Source organism: Dromiciops gliroides, chromosome 2 (assembly GCF_019393635.1).
Source record: "Dromiciops gliroides isolate mDroGli1 chromosome 2, mDroGli1.pri, whole genome shotgun sequence".
Lineage (NCBI taxonomy): Eukaryota > Metazoa > Chordata > Mammalia > Microbiotheria > Microbiotheriidae > Dromiciops > Dromiciops gliroides.
Genome location: NC_057862.1, coordinates 432,001,100 through 432,028,584, shown reverse-complemented (window position 1 = coordinate 432,028,584; position 27,485 = coordinate 432,001,100). Strand labels below are relative to the sequence as shown.

At 36.6% G+C, this 27,485-nt stretch overlaps 1 protein-coding gene across 1 annotated transcript in view; it reads right to left on the bottom strand.

Moving 5' to 3' along the window:
* Window positions 1-27,485, bottom strand: part of QSOX2 (quiescin sulfhydryl oxidase 2) — an 83,659-nt gene that overhangs the window by 28,538 nt on the left and 27,636 nt on the right. Inside the window, exons 2-5 of the mRNA XM_043986339.1 lie at window positions 6,211-6,311; window positions 4,648-4,696; window positions 4,012-4,117; window positions 3,620-3,710 (exon numbers count right to left, since the gene is read on the bottom strand). Of these exons, the coding sequence (XP_043842274.1) occupies window positions 3,620-3,710; window positions 4,012-4,117; window positions 4,648-4,696; window positions 6,211-6,311 (347 nt within the window). The remainder of the gene's footprint in view (window positions 1-3,619; window positions 3,711-4,011; window positions 4,118-4,647; window positions 4,697-6,210; window positions 6,312-27,485) is intronic.

Sequence of the window (27,485 nt, the reverse complement as noted above, 5' to 3'; positions counted from 1 at the left end):
TAAAATGCACTATTTTATCTATTATTAAGCTAACTGAAGTTGGTCAAGTATTTATTCAACAACTCATGATGAATACACTATTTAGAAGACAAGAAAAATACTACTAATAAATCCTTTATGCTCCTATGTCACATCATCAAACAACATTGCTTCTCTGCAAGCAGAGTGAAGGCCAAGTATTGTCAGGATATAACCACTGATATTATAATATAATGTAATGTAATATAACATAACATAATATAGTATAATATAGCAGTGGAAAAAATACACCTAGAAAACAACTCTGAATGACTATGGAACTCTAATTAATGCTATGACCAACTGTGACTTCAGAAAACTGATAATGAAATGTGCCACTCACCTCTCAACAGAGAGGTGATGAGCTAAAAGTACAAAATGAGATAAAGATTTTCAGATATAGCCAGTATATTGATCTTTGTTCTAACTATGCTTTAAAAAAAAAACCAACAACAAGAATAGCTGGGGGGGGGGGCAGTATATGTGAATTAATGGGTAGTACTAGAGCTATAAAAAAAGAAAAGAACATCAATAAAGCATTTAAAAATAGAAGAAAGCACAAAGAAGTTTAGAAGGGGACACAAATAAATAGGGAAGTGACATTATTATTATATTATTCACTTTAAAATCCAAACTGTACGTAATACAGAGACAGGCGGACCTAGTTATAGGATGTCCATCAGACAAGTAGGGAGAATCCCCAGCTTTTTTATGAGAAATCACCTTGTGCTTGCACCACCAGGAGAAGGATGATAGCAAAATCCTTGTGGGGATTAGGTATGGGGATTGTCTCTGCTGAGCGCACTCTCCTCTCCACTGGGAATACTAGCAATAGGAGTGGTGGTAACCAGTTTAGAGGCAGCCAGGCAAAACTTTTGAGATCTATTTGTAGATCTTAATTGATCTGCTTGGGACATCTAATGTAAAATGTGTAGAATAGGGCTTCTTAAACTTTTTCCACTCGTGACCCCTGTTCACCAGAGAAATTTTTACACCACCCTGAGTATTATAGGTATATAAATCAGGTATACACAACCTCATGACCCTGACATTCAATTGCGTAACTCCATATGGAGAAGCAACCCACAGTTTAAGAAGCTTTGGTATAGAACATGGTCTCAATTACCTATAGGGAAAGGGAAAGGCTTAGCATGGCTACCTAAAATTCAGAGATAATAGAAATATATTTAGCCCAAGTATAGAATACTTTTCTACTATAATTCACAAATATAACTGCTATCTTCACAATAAGTTTTCAAGTGAAGAAATTCTTTTTTAAAAGATGCCAATAAGGAGCCGCTAGGATAAAGTGGATAAAGTACCAGCCCTGGATTCAGGAGGACCTGAGTTCAAATCCAGCCTCAAACACTTGACACTTACTAGCTGTGTGACCCTGGGCAAGTCACTTAACCTTCATTGCCCAGCCCACCCACCAAAAAAAGTGACTAAAAATATGCCAATAAATTTCTTCCATAGAATGTATAATACTTTAGCCAGAAAAAATAAAAGTCAGCTTTACAAAATTCAGTCATTCAATAATTCTTCCTTCTAAGAGAAAAGGTAAATTTTTCCTGTATTAACCTTCTCAACAAGAAAAAAAGGTGGGAAGGGAAGATCATTTCCAGATAAGATATATTCTAAAAGCTAAGCTATAACATGCTACTTCTTACATTATGCTAAAAGGTCTATTATAATTCTGCTCTGACTACAAAAGGAGTCAAGAATGACTTCAGTGAAGATTTTGGCTACCAAATATATAGCTACCAATATATGGCTACCAAATATATAGTTCATAGGGAGTATAATTTCCACTTTCTATGAGAACAGAGCTGATCACAAACTTCAAAATTGCCCATTATCCTGCATAACTCTTATCTAGCTCTTCACAGAGACCCATCACAGGGACTTCCCCCAATATACCAACATCAAGAAGATCACAAATCCACTGGAGCACAGGAATGAGACATAGCAAGGGGCTGGATAAACGAAGTCCAGAAATAGATAAAATCACATTTTTAAATAAATAGTTTTAGCTTCTCCTCAACCAAGCCTCTCTTCAAAGAGCTGAGGAGTTAAACTGATTTGCCCAAATCTTTAATCACCTCTCTCTTTTCCTCTGACCATCGTGTGGGCAGCTAGGTGGCTCAGTGGATAAAGCACCAGGCCTGGAGCCAAGAAGGCTTGAATTCAAATACAGTCTCAGACCCTTACTAGCTGTGTGACCCTGGTCAAGTCACTTAACCCTCTTTTCCTCCATTTCCTGAATGACCTGAAGAAGGAAATGGCAAGCTACTCCAGTATCTTTGCCAAGAAAACCCCATATGGGGTAATGGAGAGTTGGACATGGCTAAGCAACAACAATGACCATCATGTAGAAGAAAAACAAAGGACCAGGATAATCCACAAACTGCAACATTTGCCCCTACAAAGTTTTTCTTGGCTTTGCTAAGAAAAGGATTCTCAGAAAACATTAGTCACTTATCCTTACAACTGTGTTAAAGTTTAATTTGGACTATGACAAAATAGTAAACTTCTACAGCCTTCAAATGAGCCCAAAATATAGCAGGACACCACAAAAACAGCTTTGGGGGGAAGGTAACCAGGGTTAAGAGACATGCCCAGGGTCACACAGCTAGTCTGGGGAAAAATAGCTCATTTTTTATATAGAAAGTGGATAAAGTGTTTGGATATAAATAAGTTTTCTGAAATAGTCTTAATGACAATGAACCTAACACAAGGAAAGACATCTAAGAAAGAATTCAAATGGTTAGAAATATCCCAAATTACCTTTGAACTTTAAATAAGAAGTCCTTGGTCTTATACTTAAAACCTTTCTGGCTGGTTAAGCCTCATTTCAATTCAATTTAACAAAGACGAAATGTCTACTAACTGCAAGGTACTATCCTGAGAGATGGAGATACAAAGAAAAAGTCTTGGCCCCTAAGAAGTTTCCATTTGATGAGGAAGGATATAAGTAAGTACAAGACAGTTTGAGGAGAAAGAACTAATAACTGAGGGTGTCTGGGAAGACTTCATGAAAGAGGAGGTGCCTCAACTGAGACTTAAAAGAAGACAGAGATTCTGAGAAGGAAGATAAAAACAGAATGTATTCAAGCCAGAAGAAATTCAGGTCATCATCATATGTTGGCGTATATCACCCCCAAACTACCCTGTACTTCTGTGTATATATGTACATCTGTATATGCATGTATATGTGTGGGTACATACATATTTATAGGTACACACATACACAAGTATATTCCCATATGTTGTCTTTCCTTATTGGAAGTAAGCCCCTTAAGGGCAAGGACTATTCCATTTTCATATAAAGTTCAGTATAGTGCCTGGCAAATTGTATGCACTTAGGAAATGTTTACTGATATATGGATTAAGATGGAAGATGCAAAGTCAAATTTGGAAAATAGCTAGTAAGACAATTTAGCCAGAATGCAGCCAAATGACAAGAACTAAGACTGAAAAGAGGCTAAAATTATGAATCACCCAACTGTTTCTGCATACGAACCCTGACTCTACACAAATGAAACCAAACTACATGCTTTAATTTCTTAAGATGAGATAAAATGAAACAATTATACCATACCTCTCGTCCTACATAGGAGTTATTGCTTTCAAACAAAATAGCAATGTAATGACCACCACTGTTTTCCAAGAGAGGAGAAATGTCACTGGACCTTTTGGAAGGAAAAAAATAAAAGAATTTAATCTACAAAAGAACTTGGCCACCTTACCACCATCTTCAAGTGGTAACAGCGTCAAAGAATCTTTGAGTTAAAAGGGAACTTAGCAGTCTTTTAATATAACCACTAGCAGCCAAATTAACCCAAATTTAAGTTGGAATAGAAGCCTGAAACGTGGCTCTGGCAAACAAGTATATAAATAGAACCAACTTTAGTTTTAAATTTGGATTTCTTATATAATTTTTTTCTCCTGAAGACAAAAATGTCACTTTTAACAACCAATAAATATGCTTACATAACAGGGTCCAAGGATGGACAAGCAGGAGGTCTGTTTCCTTGGGTATGATTCTGGAGGAAATCAATCATTGTTTGCCTTACTGTTTGTGGCTCTCTATCAATTCCTGATGAAAAAAAAAATTAAAAATTAAACCACTACTACTTTTCTAAATGACAAACACCAAACACAAATGAGAAACACAAACCTTTATAAAATTCCTAATTTGTTCTCCAAAATAAACAACACATAGGTCACAGTATTGATGTATGTGTGTACACATACACACACACACACACACACACACACACACACAAACACAGCTTATATAATGCCCTAAGGTGAGTGCTATAGCCCAGAGATGTCAAACACACAGGCTGCAACAGTGCCGAGTGAGATCACAACCAGATTAAAATATAAGAGGGAAATATTTAACAAAATAAATAAAAACAGAATAGAACATAGATGTTAATATGTGGTCTTCTAAGTCAATATGCAACCTGCAGGGATCCTTATGTATAGTTTACTGCCACTACCCTCACCCCTCTCCTTCTCTATTTGAGTTTAATATCACTGTTGTAGCCTAAGGACCATTTAAATGTAAACAGATTACAAGATAACCCTAGTCTATTTCAAATATAATGATCATATTCATACCTTTGTAATTTTCTCCAGTTGTGAACTCCTTTGTAAATGCTTTAAAATACTAAGGAAAAAATAAAACAAATAAGAAAAATCTTACTAATAGATATTACAAATGGAATATATACAACCCAAAATGTGCACCTTTACAAACATATTTTTTTCTCCAAAAATGGCTCAATGAATTTAAGAATTTTTTCCATTGGCATTACCACCTTCAAAATTATAGTATATACCTTAAAATATGATATGGTTTAAAACAATATTCCTCTACAAATAAGCAACCAGGTTTTTAACTACCAAACCTTCAGAAATTATATTTTTCTGACCATTCCAGTGAGAAATGAGCCCATGTAATAAAATGGTCTAAAATATAAGTGGAAAAGTGGTTAAGAATAACTCATATTTATATAGTACTTTAAGGTTTAACAAAGTACTCTCACCACAACAACCCTCTCAAGGTGGGAAGTAGAAGTATCTTTACCCCCTTCTGCAGATGAATAAACTGAGGCTTAACAAGGCTAAATGAACTACGAACTTTGTACCCTTAATTATCAGAAATGGGACTTAAAGCCAGGCCTTCTAAGTCTGTTTCCAACAATCTTTCCACCATAGCATGGTGCCTATACATCCAAACAGATATATATTTTACAGTCTATTCAGTTGCAACAATATCTTCATATTGTTAATAGGATTAGGGAGTCTCAAATTTCAGTTAAGTATATACTTGAGATCCATAGTGTGTTAGAACTGGAAGAGGCCTTAGGGACAATTTTGTCTAATCTCTCTCTCAAAGAGGCTGTGACTTGTTAAGATGTAATAGCAAGTTAGTGGAATTATTTTAGAGTTGAAAAGGTCCTTTTAAAATCAATTATTTTTCTCATAAAAGCTGTTAAAAGGCATTTTACTTTTTGGAAATATCTATGTACATGGGACATGGGTATAAAACTGACTTGCCATATAGGAATTTCCAATTTAAAAACAAAACCAAAAACAAAACTAGAATGCTGGTTGATTCTGTTCCTTTTGTTTAGGTTGAAATTCAATTGCCAGGGAGCCATAAAGCTGGAAATTTAAACTGTGCCCTCTAGTGGGAAGAAAGAGCACAATTACGTCTTACTGTATTAAGAGATCGGCCACTGTAGTGTTGACTGTACATTAGATTCCTCTATACCCTTAGCAGAATCTGCTGGTATTTATGGGACCATACTGAGTTTCCTTGCCTCTAATTTTTAAAAAAGGATTGAAACAAATACCTGTTTTTTTGCACAGTCACTATATATTCTACAAACATTTTTTCTGTATTCCAGACAGACTTTCTTATAAGTTTAAAATAAGGAAATAATCTAACAAAAACAAAGCACATTCTGATGGAAGCTTAGGGTGGGGTGAAGCATTTGCAAAACACACATAAAAACGGGAACATAAATGTAATAAATTTTAACTGGGATGAAATTCATTACAAAAAATGTTCTGAAAAAAAAACGTTCTGACAGATGGTGAACCAGTACAAATTATATGGAAAGATATATTAGTTCAAGCATGAAGTACAAATAATAGGGTGTATAAGCAACTCACCCTAAAAGTTGGGTAAAAATGAATACCATAGTCCCTGCAGGTATCATAGTTCTCTTCTGCAGCACAATCCAAGACAGCGACTCTAATAGCAGAAGCCCAGTCTGAAATAGGAGAGTGGGAATTAAAAGGAAGCTCAGGGACAGCACGGAATCTGAAGGAGAGCTACTAATGGTTATTGTCCCTCAGAAGTCTATCCTGGGCCACCTTCTCTTTATACTCTCTTTCTTAGTGATCTTATGGGTTCAATAATCATCTCTACACAGATTATGCCCATATCTCTATGGGAGCCCTTATCTGTCTTGAGCTCCAAGTCTACATCCAGTCCCAAGTGCCTTCTGGACAGCTCAACCTAGGTATCCCATAGGCATTTCAAAATGAGCACTGCAAAAGAGAACTCATTAGCTTTCCCCCAAATCTACCCCTCTTTGGAACTACCCTATTTCTGCTGAGGACACCATTATCCTTCCAATCACTCAGATTCTCAACCTTGGAGTTATCCTCTGCTTTCTATTCTTTCCCTTCTAACAAACTCCATTGACTTGCCAAATCTTGATGTTTCCACCTCCAAATTTCTCTCTTTCAACTCATGGCCACTACTCTCCTTCAGGCCTTCATTATCTCTCTCTTGGACTATTACGATAGTCTTTTCACCTCTAGCATCTCTCCTCTCTAATGTATTCTCCACATAGTTGCCAAAATTTCATTCTTGAAGCATGTCTTACGTTGCCATTCTTTTACTCAAGAAGTTGCAGTGGGTCCCTATCACTTAATAGCATATAAAATAAACTCCCCTGTCATTTAAAGCCCTTTACAATCTGGCTCCTACTTATCTTTCAACCCCCCTAAAAACATCTTATATTCCTGATCCAACCAGCTGCTACCACATCTCCCAATATTACTTGTTAAATATTTTATTTACTTATATGTGTACATGTTGTTTAATCCCATAGAATGTTAGCTCCTTATGGGCAGGCATTCTCTTTTTTTTGGTTGGTTTGTTTGTTTTGTATCTGCATTGTTTAGCATAATACCTTGCAGATAACAGGTACTTAAGTGCTTGTTGATTGATCAAATTATTTTACTTGAAAGATGATGAGCAAAAAGTAGTTGGCTTCTTTGATTCTCATCTTCTTGCTTTTAGGAAACAAATACTGCTGGCTTTTTGGTTCATCATTTAAATACATTTAATATAATTTTGTCAAATGAGCAAGATGTAGCCCCTAACAGAATAGATGTCTTCTCTCATAGATGATAACATAGTAAACTGAAATTTGCTGAATTTGCAGATCACTCAATAGCTCACAATACTGCACAGTCTCCTAATTAAAGTCACAATGCCAATGATTTGATTGATGAAAGGTCTGTTAACAGAAACTGCTATCAAAGGACAATGTCTGTTACAGCTACAGATATACTAAACAAGTGTTTACAGATTGAGGGGTGTAGTTTAGAAAGCAGGTCTTTTAAGAATGGCTACAAATTTCTCATTCAAATAAGAGTAAATATAAAACTTGGCAAATGCAAGTAACAATTGAGCTACCAAATAAAATATATTTCTGGCATGTAAAATTTTTCTCAAAATCTCCTTACTCTCACACTTAGGAAGAGAAAATAAAAAGGAATTTTTCCTTTTTCTCTTTTAAGTAGACAGATTTTCTTCCCCTTTAACCAGGAAACTAAAATTATGTGGTAATAACCATTCGTAGACTTTAGTTCTGCTATTGGTTGAGTTTTCTTTGATGATTTCTAGATTCTTAAGAAAAATTACCTCTTTACTCTGACTTTAAAGTATAAGACATTAAGATCTTGATGGGAAGCCTCCATGAGTTTTGAGTCTTTGCAGTTTGGAATAAAATTTAAGACCTGATTTTGAGCTTTGTGGCAACAGAGCTTCGTGGCATTGAACAAGTCAGGTCATCTCACTGTGCCCTAATTTCATCATTCGTAAAACGGGGACAACAATATGCTACTTCCTCTATAGGATTGTTGTGAGAAAAACACATTGCAAACTTTAAAGGACTGTAATAACAATTATAAACATCATTGTAGTCACCATTATCATCATCTCACAAGGCCAATTTTCTTTGGGTATCTTTGTGATGTCTTTTCTAGTCCTATTGCCTCAAACTACAAAAAGTATGACAATGTAAGAGAACAGCAAGAACACATCAATTTTAAAATAAGTCACTAAAATTGTACAAATATTGAAGGCTCATGTGTATCAAGTGTTCAGTGATATTTTCTACCGAATTCAACAACTTTGTTTAAAGTATGAATAGTTATTTTTCCTTTGCAAACATTAGGTGAATTAAGTATATATGTATAATAATTAAGAAAATAAAATGAAGGCATTATCTCTATGATCAATAAGTAAATACTGTATATGCTACATGTTAGTTGAACAAGGTAAGAAAATTCATTCAATTTGGCTATGTTAAATGTATCAGAGGAAAAAAGAATAAGGCAATAGCTGCCCTGGATCACAGGTTACATCTTTCTGTATTCTCAAATTGCACAGAACTACAGAACAGCTAATACTCTCATCCAACTGACATGACAGATGGCAACAGAACGTTGAAAAGAAAATCATTTTTAAGTAGTTATAACCCACTGTCAAGACATCTTTCAGTCTGCATTGTTTATGTGTAATAAGCAACAATTTATGCATGATATTTTTTAAAGCACTTTCTCATCTGTCATCTTAACTCACCCAAGAAACCATAGAATGATACAATATCAAGAGTTGGAAGGAACTTCCTTAATAATTTTCCAGTTCAAAGCCCCTCATTTTACAAATAGAGAAGCTGAGACCCAGTGACTTGTCCAGGTCTCAGAGACAGTGATAAAGTCCTTTTCTTTTTAATCACACAACTGTTTACATATGCATTGTTTAAGCTTGGTTCAGCTGACTCTTCATCTTGTCATGTTTGCCCTCTACTAAGTTTCTACTCTGATGTCTCATTATGGCAAGGAGGTTACCTAGGGTTCTAAAAGAGATTCCAGACAAAGTCAACTTCAGCAGGTCCTATGAATTTAATTTAATTTAATTTAATTTAATTTAATTTAATTCAATTCAACAAGTATTTACTAAGTTCCTATCTAGAGACAGTTACTATGCTAGGAACTGGGGGAAACAGACCAAAAAAAAAAAAAAAAAAGAAACATTCTTGCCCTGAAGGAGCAAACTGTGAGAAAATAAAATGTGCACAGGTAAGAAAATTGGAAATAATACAAAAGATATTAAAAGCAATTTGGGGGAGGGGCAGCTAGGTGGCACAGTGGGTAAAGCACCAGCCCTGGATTCAGGAGGACCTGAGTTCAAATCTGGCCTCAGACACTTGACACTTACTAGCTGTGTGACCCTGGGCAAGTCACTTAACCCCCATTGCCCTGCAAAAAAACAAAAAAACAAACAAACAAAAAAAGCAATTTGGGGGAAGTAAAAATAATTTGTGGTGCTTTCTAACAACCAAAGGAATGAAGAATGGCCTCATGTAGAAGATGGCACTTCAAGTGAGTCTGGAAAGGGGACAGTTTAGAAATTCCAGAAGGTTGTTGCAAGAACTGACACCATTCCAGACAATGGGAGTCAGCCAATGCAAAGGCACAGAAATGAGATAGATTGTTATGTATAGAAATGAGCAAATATGCCAGCAGTTTGGCTGGAAGGTAGGCTGAAGGAGGGTGAGTTATGTGACTCCAGTCTGGAAAGATAGGTTGAAGCCAAATTGTGAAGGGATTTAAATACCAAACAGAGGAGTTTGTTTTTTACCTTTGAGGCAATAAAGGACCACTTAAGCTTCTTGAGAAGGGAAGGGAAAGAAGACCAGTGATTTAGGAATGTCACTTAGGCAGCTGAATGAAAGATGGATTGGAGACAGGAGAGGCTGGAGACAGGGAGACCAATTTGGAGATTACCAGCATAGTTCAAGAGAGAGGTAATAAGGTCCTGAACTATCATGGTAACCATGTAAAATGGAGAAAAATGGGACATGTGTAACTCAGTAGAGATGAATGGAAGAATTGAGGATGGCTCCAAGGCTGAAAAACTGGGTACCTGAAAGAACGGTGGTATCCTTGATAGAAATAGAAATTTGAAAGAAGTAAATTTGGGAGCAAAGGATGGATCTTCTTGTGGACACACCAAGTTTGAGATACCTAACATTGGACATCTAACTGGAGATGTCCAATAGGCAAAACTGGAGCTAGGGAGAGATGAGGGCTAGCTGTATAGATCAAAAGAATTTAGATATGTGATAAAATAAAGGGATTTGGCAGATGCCCAGGGGCCCCACATGAAGACTGATTTGGAATTGATTGAATTGGGTGAGACTGAGAAACTGACTGAGAACCTACTTAAGGATGATTAAATCGAGACCACACCTGGTTGGCCCTGAGTGGGGTGTTGTTCTCAGAGGCTATGGACTATGACATCAACAGGAGATCACCCTCAACCAATCAGCTTGAAGGACCTTCCCTTTTGGGGGGGGAGACAGGAAGTAGGAAGGTGAGGCTCTCTCACTGGATCAGTCCTTTTCATTAGGGAACCGGCTTGTGGTGGCAGAACTTCATGCGTTCTTTTTGGAAGTGTGGGCTGCTAGGTAAAGGCAAGGTTTTCTCTCTGACTATCCTACATAGATCTAAGCTAGGGTTTTCTATTCTATAAGAGATCTGTTCTCACCCTTTCTCTCTTCACTAACTTTTAATACACTTTAATAAATACTTAAAAGCCTAAACAGTTGCTGAATTTATCAGTTATCTAGTTTCCCTCCAAAAATGGGGGGGGCAGGTAAGGACCCACATTATATTTTAAACATCACAGATAGAAATGGAATCCATGGGAGTTGAAAAGAGAAATAGAGATAAAGAGAAAGAGAATAGATCGTTGATTTTTAGCAATTATGAGATTGTTGATAACTTTGGAGAGCAGTTTTAGTCTAGTGGTTCGGTCAGAAGCTAGAATATAAGAGGTTATAAAGTAAATGGGAAGAAATGATGTGGAGATGGTGAATACAGATAGTTTTTCCTAGGAGATTGGCTGCAAAAGGGAGAAGATATATAGGATAATAGCTTGAAAGGAAGTCAAAAGAGAATGAGGGCTTATGTTAAAGAGACAGGAAGTATAAGGAGCTCACAATGGGTGAGATTAAGGTGGACTCATTTTTTTTCAGTATGAGGCTAGGTGCTCTGCTGAGAAGTAGGGAAAAGACTAGTGTAGATGGCTTGAAGAAGGTCTAAAAACACACACACATACAAACCAACACTGTTGGAAACACAACAGAAAGTCAACCAGGGAAAAGTATAAAAAGATTGGCATGCAGCAGTGGTGGGTCTACTCAAGATAATGTAACATAGATTTATAGTGGACTCAGCAGCATAAGAGTTTGAGTTGAACCGCTTCTTCCATCCGTGTTCAGCCACACAAGAGAAGAGGAAAAGGTAGCTGAAGCAAGCAAACCAGAGTTAGGGTTTGAAAAGGGATGAGTGGCAATAGATTCCACCCCCCACCCCCAGGTCTGGGAAAAAGAGAAAGGGATTCACAGTAAAGAACAACAAAAAGTCTAACTGGTGAGTTATAATGTCAACATTTTGAAGGAAGAAAACTAAGTCTAGAGCAAAGGTGTTTGCCTGGGAAATCAAAGGAATAGAGTCATCTAATTCTCCTTGACCTTCTTGCAGTGTTGAACACTGAGGATCACATTTTTCTGGAAACTCTCCTGATGGTTCTTGTTTGTCTGACCACTCCTTCTCAGGCTCCTTTGCTAATTCTTTATCCATATTCTTACTCACTAATCATTAGTGTTATTTTTTCAATCTGTTTTCACTTGGTGATCTCATTAGCTCATTAGGTGATCTCATGGGTTCAATTATCAACTTTATGCATGTGATATCTCAATTTATATATTTCTCTCTGCTCAGCTATAGTCACAAATCTACAACTGCCTCTTAAACATTTTGAATTATATTCCGATAGGCATCTCAAAACCAACATGTCCAAAACAGAACTCATTATCTTTCTCCCCAAACCCCCTTTTTTGAACCATTTTCCCAGTCACCCAAGCTTATGATGTCCTCTCACTCTCACTTACAATACATATCCAATCCACTGCAAATATTGTCATTTCTACCTTTACAACATCTCTCATACATGTTTCCTCTCCACTCACAGAGCCAACACTTTGATTCAGACCCTCATCACCTCTCACCTAGACTATTACAATAGCCTTTTAACTGTGTGAGAAAATAATTATTAATAATAGATTTCTAGGAAAGATCCAGAAATCAGTCTGTCTGCTCTCTCCCCCTCAACCCAGAAAGTTTAGTTCAGTGCCTGGGAGGGGAATGCAGATTGGTTCTTTTGTTTAGCTAGGGGAAGAAGCACACTCTCTAGACCACCCTCAAGTCATGTCAATTAATGGAAGTGAATAATCCTATAACCAATTAGCTTAGATCAATGTATGATGACCCACCTCTACCAAAAGAGGATAAAAAGCCTTGACCATGAGAAGCTTGCTCTCTCTCTGCTTGCCCTCTTGGCTGGGAATGCTGTCTCTTAAGGATATGTAATTATTTAGGCCTGTAGGCCTGAGACTAGTGGGCAAGCTAGGTAGACACGTGGTCAATACTTTACTAATATGCAATATCAATTAATAATACTTACTGCCAAAATGGGTGCAATAGCCATTAATATATAAGTAGTATAATTTTAGAAAACAGTCTAGCACAATAATTTAAATAACACACCTTGTTTCCTTGCCTCAAGTCTCTCCCTGGAATTGGAATAAAAGTTATTTTTCTAAAGCATAGGTCTGACTGTATCTCTCTCTCTCTCTCTCTCTCTCTCTCTCTCTCACTCACACATTTTGCTCAATAAAATCCAGATGGCTATTACCTTCCAGGAGTGTGTGTGTGTGTGTGTGTGTGTGTGTGTGTGTGTGTGTGTGTGTGTGTGTGTGTGTGAGTGAGAGACTAGGTTTGGCATTTAAAGTTCTTCATAACTTGATCTTTTCCTACCTTTCTAGACTTCTGTAAAAGGTCCAGCTAAACTGGCCACAGATCCAGATAAAGAATTTTTTTTAAATTACAATGACATTTCAGTGTATGGAAATGTGCATCTAGACTGACAAGAAATTATTTAAAACCATGACTGATGACCTGATGACTTAGGTTGTTTACATAAATTGTCTGCCAGCTGTATTTGATATTAGTAATTTCTCTGATGCAGTATTGGACTGCAGTAGGCTTCATAAAATATAAAGTTGTTTCCCACCTTTGGCATTAATTCAGACCTTGTGTATTTCTCACTTGTATTGCTTTCTTTCTATCTCTACCATCAACAGCTTAGTTCAGACCTTATCATTTGTATCTAATGACTACAATAGCTTCCAAGATGGTCTCCCTTCTTTCAGTCTCCTCCTGATCCTATTCCTTCAGTATATGGTTTTTGTCCACTAATAAGAAACCTTCAAGGGTTCTCCACTGCCTACATAATAAAAAAAACCCATACTTCTTATCCTAGAACAGGGTTTCTTAAACTTTTTCCACTTGTGACCCCTTTTTGCCCCAGAAATTTTTATGTGACCCCGGGTATATACACATATATAAAATAGGTATACATAACCTGTTACTGTTGTCAAATCTTTCACAACCTCCACATTTGGTTACATGACCCCATATGGGGTTGCAACCCACAGTTTAAGAAGCTTTGATTTAGAATGTAATACCTCTCAAAACCTGGTCCCAAGCTTTCCAATACTGTAACTTAGCCAAACATGTCTGACTATTACCTAAACACACTGGGTACTTCTGCTTGCCCCTTCACTAATCTAGAATGTCTTTACATCCAACTTATTCCCTTTAATCCAAATTCTATCTATTCTTCCAGGAGCACTTCATATTCTACATCTTCTGCCAAGCCTTCCTTGGTCACTCAGCCTGCTCTGAACTATGGCAATTACTCTCTATAGAATTCATTTGACAATTGATCACATACAGGCTTCTGATAACTTCTGCTGTTGTCTTCAACTGTCTCCTTGGATCTTTGACTTTTCACGTCTTTATGACTTCTTTTCCCAACTATATTATTAAGTGCCTTGAGGGCAGGGACCTTGAAAACGTCTTTGTAATTCCCACAACAGTGCCTTCCATTTACAAGACCCTCATTTAAAAAAAAAATGTGGCTTCAAAAATTGTATTCTTCTCATTATATGTAACTACACATATAAATACACACACACATAAAATTTGGCATTTCCACAGCACTTGAAGGATGGTTGTCCAAAAAAAGGTTTTAAGTATTTAAATTCTTGGGGCAGTATAGTTTGGGAAGTCTCTGCATGAGCTGCCAGATTAACCATTTCAAATGAATCTCTACTAGTAAATCTAATTAAACAACTATAATTCTGCACGCTACTTTACCTAATTATTTCATTGAATTTACCAGGCATTTGACTAAGGGAGGGGGAGAAATGGTTATTTCACAGGCAAAGTAGAATAACATAAAGAATATTGTATTTGGAGCTTGTTGATCGGCATGCAAGTCCTAGTTATACCACTAACTAGCAAGCGGTGTGATCTCGGTCCAGAAGGGCTTTTTAACCTTTTTTGGTGTCATGGACTCTTTTTGGGGGGGCGGGCAATGAAGGTAGAGTGACTTGCCCAGGGTCACGCAGCTAGTAAGTGTCAGGTGTCTGAGGTCAGATTTGAACTCAGGTCCTCCTGAATACAGGGCCAGTGCTTTATCCACTGCGCCACCTAGCTGCCCTGTCCCTTATACAATCTTTTGAAACTTATGGATCCCTTTTTCAAGTGATATAATTGAAATGATACATAGTGAATCATATGCAAATGGTTTCAAATTGTTCCACTTACAGGTAATACTGTGAGGAGAACTGTCCATGTGCCTGAGGACAGATGGATGGAAAGAAGGAAAGAAACAAGCATTTATTAAGTACTTATGTGCCAGGCACTTGTACTAAAGCATTTTACAAATATTATTTCATTTGATCTTCACAACAAGCTTGGGAGGCAGGTGCTATTATTATCCCCATTTTATAAATGAAGAAACTGAGGCAGGAAGAGGCTAAATGATTTGTCCAGGATGACACAATTAATAAGTATTTGAGGTCAGATTTTAAATCAGGTCTTCTTGACTCCAGTATCTACTGTACCAACCTGGTACCTGAAACTTTAACAATCAATTAATTGAGAAACTAAAATCCCTATCATGTATTATTTGTTTTGGCTTTGAATAGAATTTTATTTTCCAAAATATATGTAAAAACAAATTTTAACATCAATTTTTTAAGACTTTCTGTTCCAACTGCTCTTTCTCCCTCCATTCCCACCCCCTATCCACAAGAAATCAAGCAATTCAAAATAAGTTATACATGAGTAGTCATGGAAAAATTCCCATATTAGCTAGTTGTGAGAGAAAAAAGTAAAAAAAAACCAAAACAACAAAAACCCAAACTTCAGATTAAGGAACTATTAAAGAGGAAAAGAAAAAAAATTTTTTTAATGTGTTTCCATCTGTTTTCAGATATTATCAGTTCTTTCTCTGCAGATGGGCTGCAATCTTCATAAGTCCTTCAGGGTTATATTGGATCATTGCCTTGCTGAAAATAACCACATGCTTCCCAGCAGATCATCCGCCACTATTGCTGTTATTTTGTATACAGTACATTTCACTCTGCTTCAGTTCATGTAGGTCTTTCCAGGTTTTCCTGATATTATCCTGTTCATCATAACCTTTATATAGTACCTTAAGCTTGACAGAGAATTTTCTTCATAAAAGCCCAGCAAAGTAGGTACCATACATTTTGCCATTATAATCAATCATCATAACTATTTCCCTCCATCCCACTCTCTTCCCATGACATTTACTCTATCTTCATTTTACCTATTCCTCCTTAAAAGTGTTTTACTTCTGACTATCCTCTCCCCTGCTCTGCACTCCCTTTTTTCACCCTTCCTTCCTTATCCTCCTCCCCTCCTACTTTCTTTCAGGGTTAAATAGATTACTCCTCCCAATTGGGTATGAATGCTATTCCCTCCATGAGCCCACCCCCATGAGATCAAGGTCCCTGAACTAATTCTGTGTTCTAAATTTTTCTTCCTCCCTCCCTCCTCAACCCTCCCTATGAGATCAAGCAATTCAATATGTCATACTTGTGCATCTTCCTAGAAAGTGTTTTGCTTTTTACTGCTCTCTCCCCCAATCTGCCCTTCCCTCCTTCCCTTCTTCCCTCCCCCCTTATCTCCCTCCCTTCCCTCAGGCAAAAATATATTACTATACATACCTACTCAAGTATGTATGTTAGTCCTTCTTTAAGCCAATTCTGATGATATTAAGGTTCACTCACTCCCCAACTCTTTCCCCTTCTTCTCCTCCCCTCCATAAGCTTTTTTCTTGTTTCCTTCATGTGAACTACCTCTCCCCAGACCATCTCTCCCCTTCTCCCTCCCCTAGTCTATTCCTCCTACACCTCAACCCTATTTTAATGATGTCATCATGGGTTAGTTAGGTGGCACAGTGGACAAAGCACCAGCCCTGGACCCAGGAGGCCCCAAGCCCAAATCTGGCCCCAGACATAAGACACCCCAACCCTATTATGTATTATTAAAAGGCAAAGCAACAGATGTAAAGATGCTCATTTGATTACTATATGTATTATGTTGAAGCTGATATTATAAAAGATTTGTGGTAATACCACATCAAGAAAAATTTTCAATATAATTGACAAAGTTTTCATGAAATGATACATTCTGGGAGAACTGAGTTAAATCAATTTAGCTCAGTTGATATCATGACAAAACATAGATACAACTTTAAAATGAGGCCCCTTGTGCAATCTGGATATGATGCATGCTGCATACTCACTTGAACTGAGAAATAGGAGGAGTTAAATATACAGTTTTTCAAATCATGACAAGAGCAATAAACTATAAAAATCAGTACATCATAGGGAAGGTTTTTTCAAAATTGTGTGATGACAGGTAGCAGAGCACATGGCACTTCTATATTACTGCAAAATACACTAGCTTTCTCAGGCCAAAGCACTTCAAAGAGTGTTGGAGTTTAAAAAATAGAAAGAACAAAAATCATCATTTTTCCTAGTGATAATATTAAATATGAGGGAAATTCATTATGTGACAAAAATTACCTCCTGAAACTTGAATATTTAGTAGATACTTCTGAAAAGTTGAGAATTTTAAATAAATCAATGCAAAACCCTCAACTGCATGCCTTGATTAAAATAAAGATTAAATGCCTACGTTTATTTATTGCTACTTTTATGAAAAAGTTCAACATAATATTTTTACATTTCCCAATTTTTAAAATGTCTACTTTGTACCTGAAATAGACGAAAGTCAAGTAATCATTTGATAGGTATATGGAAGCAATTATCATTAAATTATAAAGACCTAGATATTTCACAATACAAATGGACAAAGAACCAAGCTGAGAAGGACATATGATATTGTTAGTTTTGCTCCATCTGAACAAGAACAGTCAATAGACTTGCCTTGTGATAGTATACTAAAGTAACTGTTTGAGCCAGAAAATCTCATGTTTCAGTTATGACTAAATAATGAGTTCTCTGGCTTATCAGAGGTACACGATACATATTTTACTACTGTTCACATCTTATTTGTGCAATATGGGGGTTTCTGCTACAGCCAAAACAAAACAAAACAAAACACCAAGATGGCAATGCTTATCAAGGTTTTGAGGAACTGTGCCCCAAAAGCCTACGTATCACATGAGTAATGATACTATTATGATTATTTTATAAATTACAAATATTAAAATAAATTAATTTATGATACATGTATATTATTTTATTGTTTGAGATTTATGCATTATAAGGTTATACTAAATTCTACATTTTATCTGAAAGAACTATGAGCTAACAATTATTTTTATAGATGGTTTTATGAAAAGTCTGGGTGGAATGACCCTTTGGGTTTTAAAAAAGCAGGGAGTTTCACTACATAGAGTTTGGATATTATTTCCTTAAAATTCCATATAAATGTGACTTATTATCATTAAGAAGGTTTTAGTAAAATCTTTGTCTTCTAATATCATGTGAATAACAACACTGAGGGTTGTTGTTAGGACTATGTGAGAACAATGAATGTGGAAGCACTTTGTATCCACAAAGCACTAAATATGAACTCATTATTACTAATGCCAAAAAAGACAATAATAACATGGTTTTACACTCTCCATGGATACTCATGTATTACTAAAGAACATTAGAAAGGGGGACGTTTCTTCTAAATTACTTTCCTGTTTCATCTATTTATATATTAAAATCAAAACTTGTAAGCTAAACACAATCTAGCTTTCCAAAATGAAAACCCAAGAGTGGACAAAATATTTCCCTTTTGTTTTTTTAGGTTCTAGCAGAGTACCCTGATACATAGTACACGCTTTAAAATGCTTGTTGATTCAATCTTCATTCACACATATCCCATCTTATCAGCTATAGAACAAAAGAATTCCACTCTTCTTACTCGGAGAAAAAAAATCCAATAGGTAGAGAAAGCAGAAATGGAGTTGAGGCAGGAAGAGAATAAGCATTTATTAAGCACTTACTATGTGCCAGCCACTGTGCTAAGCGCTTTGCAAATATTATCTCATTTCATCTTCCCAACAATTCTGTGAGTCAGGTACTATTATTTCTCCCATTTTCCCAGATGAGAAAACAAGTTAAATGACTTACCCAAGGTCACACAGCTAATGAGTATATGATATTTGATTTGAATTCAGGTCTTCTAGTGATTCTATTTACTGAGCCACCTGGCTGTCCTTAACAGTATCAATATCAGACTCTCCTTAGGGCATATTCACAGTTGGGGAAAGGAGAAAGTGGACAACAACATTTACCAGCTCATGAGGATAATTAAGAATTGGCCATAACCTATTTTCATACTGTCAGGGCAGCCAACTGTCTATAGCAAGGGTTCTTAATTTGGGGTCCATGACCTCCCAGTGGGTCCCTGAATAGATTATAGGGCATCAATGAACTTGGATGAGAAAAAATCGCATCTTTATTTTTGCTATCTTTTAACTGAAATTTAATATTTCCTTCAATTATTCTGAGAAGAGGTCCAAAGAGTTCATTAAACTGCCAGTGGGATCCATGACACAAAAAAGTTAAGAACTTCTGATCTATGATAACTGAAGCTCCACTCTAATTTGTTTGGAAAATATTCTCTATGTGGATATAGCACTTAGTCTGATACCTGTGCTATATAAACACTAAATAATTAATAATATTAATAAATTTTAAAAAATATATTGCTAATAGCCAGTGTGTATTTAGTGCTTTAAAGTTTGCAAAGCTTTTTACATGTTATCTGATTCTTACAACAACACTGTTAAGTAGATGTTACTATTATCTCCATTTTATAGATGAAAAAACTAAGGATGAGGGGGCGGCTAGGTGACGCAGTGGATAAAGCACCAGCCCTGGATTCAGGAGTACCTGAGTTCAAATCCGGCCTCAGACACTTGACACTTACTAGCTGTGTGACCTGGGGCAAGTCACTTAACCCCCATTGCCCCGTTAAAAACAAAAAAACAACTAAGGATGAGAGAAGTTAAATGACTTATCCAGGATGACAAAGCTAATATGTGAGGCAGGATTCAATCTAGGGTCCACTGTATCATGTAGCAGTCTAGATTTTTACCACTTTTAGGAACTCACATTCCACTGTTATTTGTCTTCAGGAAGAATGCATAATTGGTTTGCTAATAAAAAGTAGCACTGTTGATCATATTTGGGACATAAACATAATTATTTATTTCAAGACTTCCAGGATCTGTGATCTCATCAAGGAAGGTGCTTCCACTCCTGACTCAAGTCACTACCCCTCACTATTTTAGTGGATTAGATTGTCTTAGAGGTGCACCAGGGCTGAAAAATTCATTGCTCTTCAGCCACACTGTTGGTGAACCTCTCTAAACTTAGCTAGATTGGTCTTTGGGATACATAGAGTGCTTCCACAGGCCCAAACTTGAAGTCTTTTCAACTTGGCATGATTTAACAGAGTTTGTGTCCTACAAGCTTAGCCTTCCAGAACACAGGGTCATTGACATGCCATAATAAGGCACAGAAATAAAAATTTAAAGAAATACGATCATGCCACTGAAAATAAATGGTAGTTTCTTCTACCATATAGAACCAGATTTCTTTATCTCACTACATAACAATAAACTATTTTCATTAGTTAATTTTTGCTTGAATACAAAGACTGATGCTTATACATTTTTTAAAAATTGACCTCATCTTGATATTTTTAATAATTTAGTTAAAAGAATGCTGGGAAATAAAGGCAATTTAAAGCAAAAAAAAAGGTCATTAAAAATCTATTAATTTTTTTTTTAAGTTAGCGAGCTATTTTTTCCCTCAGTTCACTAGGGAAATCCTACCAAGCTTAAAAATCAGCTTTAATACACATGAACTGAAACATAGAATTGAGAATGTTACTGCTTAGGAGTAGAATAGCCAGCATGATTTAATTTCTTATTTGCTATAAAATTGGTAAGGGGAAATCAAACTGCCCAGCATTTCAATGCACATAGCTTGAGCCTGGTGTCCCACATTTTTATAAAGATTACAGTAAATAAACTAGTATATTTCAGAAACTCCCAGAAGATGGAACACTTATTAAAACTACCTCTCCATTAGGGGCCAAGAAAATTTCAAGTTCAAACCCTGACAGGCAGTTTTTCTGAAGGAAGCTGACGAAATTTATCTGGGTCTTTGTTGTTGTTGTTGATGATGATGATGTTGTAGTAAAGAAATTCAGCAAATTTAAATGAGGAAGGATGGAGCAGCTGAAAGAGAATTTCAGTTACACTGACCATATCAACAACTGAAGAGGCGCCAGCAGTAACTGCAAGCATCCCACAGCAGATGGAAGGGTATTCACAGGGACACAAAAGATACAACAATCTATTTTATCAAATAAAATGCAAAAAAAAAAAAAAGGAAAGTTTGGCTTCAGGGTATCTTTCTCATTCAACTTAGACCACTCCCCCTCCTCCTGCCTATTCCACCTGTCCAGATACTGACCTACAATGAATTGAGAAACACTATAAAACTAAATGCAAATAGGCTACTTTTATAACAATACAAACCCATCCCCAGCTAAACACTTAGGTTAAAGAGCACCAGCTGGGATGCTATTATAGTGCAGTTCCCTCACCACAGCCTTTTTCCCCCCCTTCCCTTCCCCTCCTTTAAAAAAAAAAAAACAGAGCCTATAGCTTTTAATGAGAGCTGGAAACCATGGTTTTTTGTTTGTTTTTGTTTTTTTTTACTTCTGCACAGTTAAACTTATTTTATCAGACTGGTTGCTATTAGTATTAAATATTTTTTGAAATTATCACTTAAATAGGTTTCTATACATATAAGACAAAATGTACTTTGAAAGTTACTTCCAACCAAATCCAATTTTTAAAAAGATGGGAAAGAAGATGGAAGTGATAGCAGGTAATGGAAGATTAATGCTAAAGCTTAGTGGGATCCTGTAATATTTACTCATTCGTTTATGGGAAAGTTATAGTCAGAAATGCTAGAGTTTAGAATGAGCAGAGGTAGTGAGGAATGCTAAGGTAATGAGGATGTTGTTTTTTAACTATGTTGCAGAAAAGAAGAGTACCAAAGAAACAACAACAATAATAAAAGATGTACATAAGGATCAACTCTCATTTTGCTACTGTATTCTCTGCCAAGAAAAAGCATCTTTGAACTGGAAAGACCAGAACAAAAATTGCTATTAAACTGAAACCCTAGTTAAGTAGAGAGATAAGAAGAAAGATCCTTGAGTTCTTCGTAAGTTCAGTTCATCAGGCCCTGACAAATTAAATCTTATGATCCTGAAAGAACTGGAAAATATAATTATTGAATCAGTGATCTTTACAAGATCATGGGTGCTGCCATACTGGATAAGGGAAATTTTGAGGGGGTTTATTTTTTACCTATCTATCTATCTATCTATCTATCTATCTATCTATCTATCTATCTATTTATTTATTTTGCAGGGCAATGAGGGTTAAGTGACTTGCCCAGGGTCACACAGCTAGTAAATGTCAAGTGTCTGAGGCTGGATTTGAACTCAGGTCCTCCTGAATCCAGGGCCAGTGTTCCATCCACTGTGCCACCTAGCTGCCCCCTTGGGTTTTATTTTACTTTTACTTTTTTTTTTTTTAAAGCAGGGCAATGAGGGTTAAGTGACTTGCCCAGGGTCACACAGCTAGTATCAAGTGTCTGAGGCTGGATTTGAACTCAGGTCCTCCTGTATCCAGAGCCAGTGCTTTATCCACTGTGCCACCTAGCTGACCCTGGGTTTTATTTTAAAGAAGAGAGTTGAGTCTTCAAATTCTATGCTAGTGAGCTTAATGTCAATTCCTGGCAAAATTCTAGAGCACATTATTAAAGGAATGATTAATTAACATCTAACAAAGGGAACAAGTGATAACAAAGAGCCAACATAGCTTCATCAAGAACTACCTGTGCCATTCTAACCTGATTTTCTTTTTGACAGGATTATTAGACTGGCATATCAGAGGAATATTACAAATATAGGTTACCCAATTTTTAGCTAAACATTTAAAACAGGCTTCCATGCTATCATTATAGATAATAATAGTTAACATTTATATAGTGCTTTAAGGCTTAAAATGTTTTGCATAAATTATTTCATTATAATTCATAATTATTTTATTATGAGAATAACCCTGTAAGGTAGATGCTATTATTGTCATTTTACAGATAAGGAAATTAAAGCTCAGAGAAGGTAACTGATTTGCCAAAGGTTATGCTGCTAGTATAAAGATGGAGATATGTGGGCTATAGGGCAAATAACAATAATACTATTCATGCTAATAATAATAACTAGCATCTATATATCTCTTTAAAGATTACAAAAAGCTTTAAAAAGATATCATTTTATCTTCACAGCAACCCTGGGGAGTAGGGGCTTTTATTATCCTCATTTTAGGACAAGGAAATGAGGCAGGAAGAGGTTAGGTGATTTGTACAGTGTTACACAGATAGTAAATGTCTGAGGCTAGACTTCAACTCAGGTTTTCATGACTTCAAATCCAGTGCTCTATCCACTATGCCACTTAGCTACCTAAGTTTCAGAACTGGTTGAATAATCAGACCCAAAGAATAATCATTAATGATTCTATGTCAATTTGGAAGGAGGGTTCAGGGTGTCCCAGGACTTCTGTGATTGGACTTGTACTATAATGTTGGGGGGGTGGGGGTGGGGGTAGAGAGGGAGATGGGAAGACAAGAGAAAGGCTAATTGATTTTTAAAAAGACATCTCTCAGTGACAACTTGTGTCCTTATACTGCAGTTTTTTCAAACCCACCCCTAAGGGTACTATTTAACTTTTTTATTAATCATTGATTTAAAGACATGCTTATAAAAACTGTGAGATATAACAGTAGATAATAGAGCTAGGCTTCAAAAAAAATCTTCAAAGCTTAGTACTTCATATGAAGTAACTGTGTAATAAGGGTGTGATAATAACTTTAACAGGGGGAATTTTTTAAATCACCTTTACAAGCACAAGATAGGGGATGGCATAGCAAGATAGAAGTTTGTTTGAAAAATATCCTTTAGTGGACTATAAGCTTGAAGATTAAACTGTTAGATGGAAGCCAAAAAATCTTGATAAGTGACAAAAGAATGGATTTAGAGAAACCAGGAAAAACTTGTATGAGTTGATACACAGTGAGGTGACTAGAACTGGAGAACAATTTATACAATTACAATGATGCAAAGGAAAGGAACTTTGAGAGACTAAACAAATTAAGAATGATAAATGCAATGATCAATCATGAATCTAGAAAAGCAATAATGAAACGTTCTTCTCCCCTCATAGCAGAAAGACAGACTGATTAGAAGTACAAAATGAGACATAGTCTTTCAGACTCTTTATCCTAAAGGTGAGTATTTATTGAGGGAGGAAGTGGAGTTGTGGGGAGATTAAGTATATAGTGAGAGTGATGCAAAAAGAAAAAACCATCAATTTTAAAAAAACACAGAAGAAAGTAAAAGGAGGACAAAGAGCAGTGTTGCTACCAATGTGGTAATTTTAATGTACACTTTAATAAGCAAGTTGTACATATTAGATTCAAGGTATGTACTATCCTCTTTTCTACAAAAGTTGATGTTTAAGTTCAGAATAAGGAAAGAAAATTTATTATCTCTTATTAACTTTTAAAAGCTAAATAAATCTTAGGTTACCTAAAGAGAGATACAATGTCTAGGAGCAGGGAAGTGATAATCCTGCTTTACTCTAGTCTAGTCAGACCACCCAGAGACAACTAAGCTAGGTGCACAGTTTATAGAGTGCCAGGGCTAGGATCAGGAGGACTCCTCTTCCAGAGTTCAAATCCTGCCTCAAACACTTATTAGCTGTGTGACCCTGGACAAGTTACTTAAGCCCTGTTTGCGACAGTTTCTCATCTATAAAATGAGCTCAAGAAGGAAATGCAAACCACTCCAGTGTCTTTGCCAATGTAAAGAACTAATTGTTATTTAAGGTTTTAATGACCCCATCTTTTATTTTTTTATTTTTTAGTTTTTTTTTTTAGTGAGGCAATTGGGGTTAAGTGACTTGCCCAGGGTCACACAGCTAGTAAGTGTTAAGTGTCTGAGGCCGGATTTGAACTCAGGTACTCCTGACTCCAGGGCCGGTGTTCTATCCACTGTGCCACCTAGCTGCCCCCGACCCCATCTTTTAAATAGAATTTTTTAAAAACCTGGGTGCACGCACTAGCCTGGGGTTCTGCAAATCGCACGGTGCTCCATCCACTGGTTGTAGCCATCGCCATGGTGCTGGTACCTCACGTCTTCACCACTCACCGACGCTTACATGGGCCTGGCAAAATTATAATGATTGGAAGCCCAGTGAGGGCAGTCATGTGACTGTCACAGCAGCCAGCCAATTGGCTGGGGGCTGTGCGTGGTCAGCCTGGGGTCTGCTGGGAAGAAGGGAGGTTTTTTGCCATTCTAGCTTGAAGCTGGAAGGCAACAGGATGTTGCTGTGTGTTCTCAGCTGATTCCTGGGCGGTGGTGTTGTTCAGGTTGTATAATTTCCCTTTCCCCATTTTATTTCCTTTCCCTTAATCCTACTGATCCCGTTTGTGTTTTTTTAAGTTCGTTCTTGTTAAATAAATCCTGCTCTGTTTAGAGGGAGGCTGTCTGTTTCCTTCCTTGCCCCAATATTGTGGGGAGCCACTTAGCTAACACTCCCCAATTAAAAATTGGTCCCTACAGCAAGAAACCCCAAAATGGGATCACAAAGAGTCAGACAAGACTGAATAAGTCAGACCATATCTGGATTACTGTGTTCAAATGATCATAACATTGATTTAGAGCTCAAAGAGACTTTCGAAATGATCTAGTCTACCAAACCCCCTCATTTTATATATGAAGAAAACATTAAGTAATTTGCTCAGGGTCACACAAGTAGTAAGTGGCAGAACTAAAGATTCAAACCAGGACTCTGATTCAAAATCAAATGCTCTTTCATATTTTAGGAATAACCCTGATAGGCTGGGGGAAATTAATAACCCTGATTAACTGGGGGTAAACTGGAGTCAGGAAGACGAGTTCAAATCTAGTCTCAGACACTTACTAGCTGTCTGACCCTGGGTAAATCATTTGACCTCTACTTGCCTCAGTTTCTTCACCTGTAAAATAAAGAACATAATGCATACCACCTTCCACAATTTTTGTGAAGATCAAATGTAATAATATTTATAAATTGCTTAGCATAGTACCTGGCAGAGAGTGAGCTAAAAGTAGTAACAGTAGTAGCAGCAGTAGTAGTAGGTTCCTCTTCACTAGAAATGATGGATGAACATTTTGGGGGTATATTTTAGTACAGATTATTGTTCTGGGGAGGGGTGGACTAAATGGGCTCTGAAATTCCTTCCAACTCTAAGATTATATGAATTATGGTGTTAAGGGCTAAAATTCTAGCTAGTCTGTCTAAAATATCTAATGAGTGGTCACCAATAAATTATAAGCTTTAGCAAGAGTTAGACTTTTAAGCATTTATTAAGGAGAATAAGAATTTGGTAAAGAGAGAGAAAGGCCTAGATTTCTATCTATTAAAGGGAGAGAGCATTTCTAGCTCCACTCTCCACCAGCGTCCTCAGGAAAGAGACCGAGACTGAGCGCCAGTCTCTTCCTTCCTCCTCCCACTAGCCCGCGTCACTTCCTCATGCCAAAGAAAAGACTCCTGGTCTTGCCCTCAAAGACCTTCGCTTCATGGGTGGAACTCTTCTACAGTAAGTCTCCAGCAGGTGGTGTCATTCCAATCGTTACAATGGTTAGGCATTAATTAGCCCTAGAAAACTATTTACAGTGCTTAGTTAACTTCCTTGTTAGTATAAGGCTTTGGGAAGTATTTGTCCCATAACACCCTGTGAGGTAGGTAGTACAAGTTTTATTATGCCTATTTTAAAAATGAAGAAATTGAGGTTTAGTGAAGTGATTAGCACAAGGGTTAATGAAGATAGGATTAGAACCCAGGTCAGGTTTCTTCATTTTAAGTTCTATCCAATAAGCTATGTGCTTCTCTTTAATCTTTGAACGAAAAACACTCACAGATGTATAAAGAGCCAAAACGTTACAGTAAGATTTTCTCACATGGGATATCATAGAGCAACATTCTGGACTTCTAATCCTCTTGTCTAATCATCAGAAAACACTCTGTACTTAATATAGGATTACTTCATGCCTATCATTGGTCTTTACTTTTATAGGTCTGGCTGGTGAGATTATTGAGCTTAATAGCGATGTTATCTACAAGTTATTACTAGTATTAGTAGGTTATAGTAAAGAAAAGAATGCTATGAAAAGTTGATGAGTGGAATAGATTAGGTACATAAAACTTCGAAGAAATCAAACTTAAGAGCATAGTATTTGATAACTCAAGAACTCCAAATACTGAGTTAAGGATTTACTCTTCAACCAAAACTGCTGGGAAAACTGGAAATTAAGTTGAGACCAATATCTCCCACAATATACTACAATAAGCTCTGAATGATTACATGACAAATACAAAAGGTTATGTTACAAACAAAAGGACAGGGAAGGAGTTACATGTCACAACTATTGATAGGAGAATGTAAGGAATTAATTGTGATTTGGGGTTTCCATGACCACATCTTTGCTTCATTATGGTCAGACTGAAAAGATGTAATCTTGAAAAGCCTAAGAGAAGATGG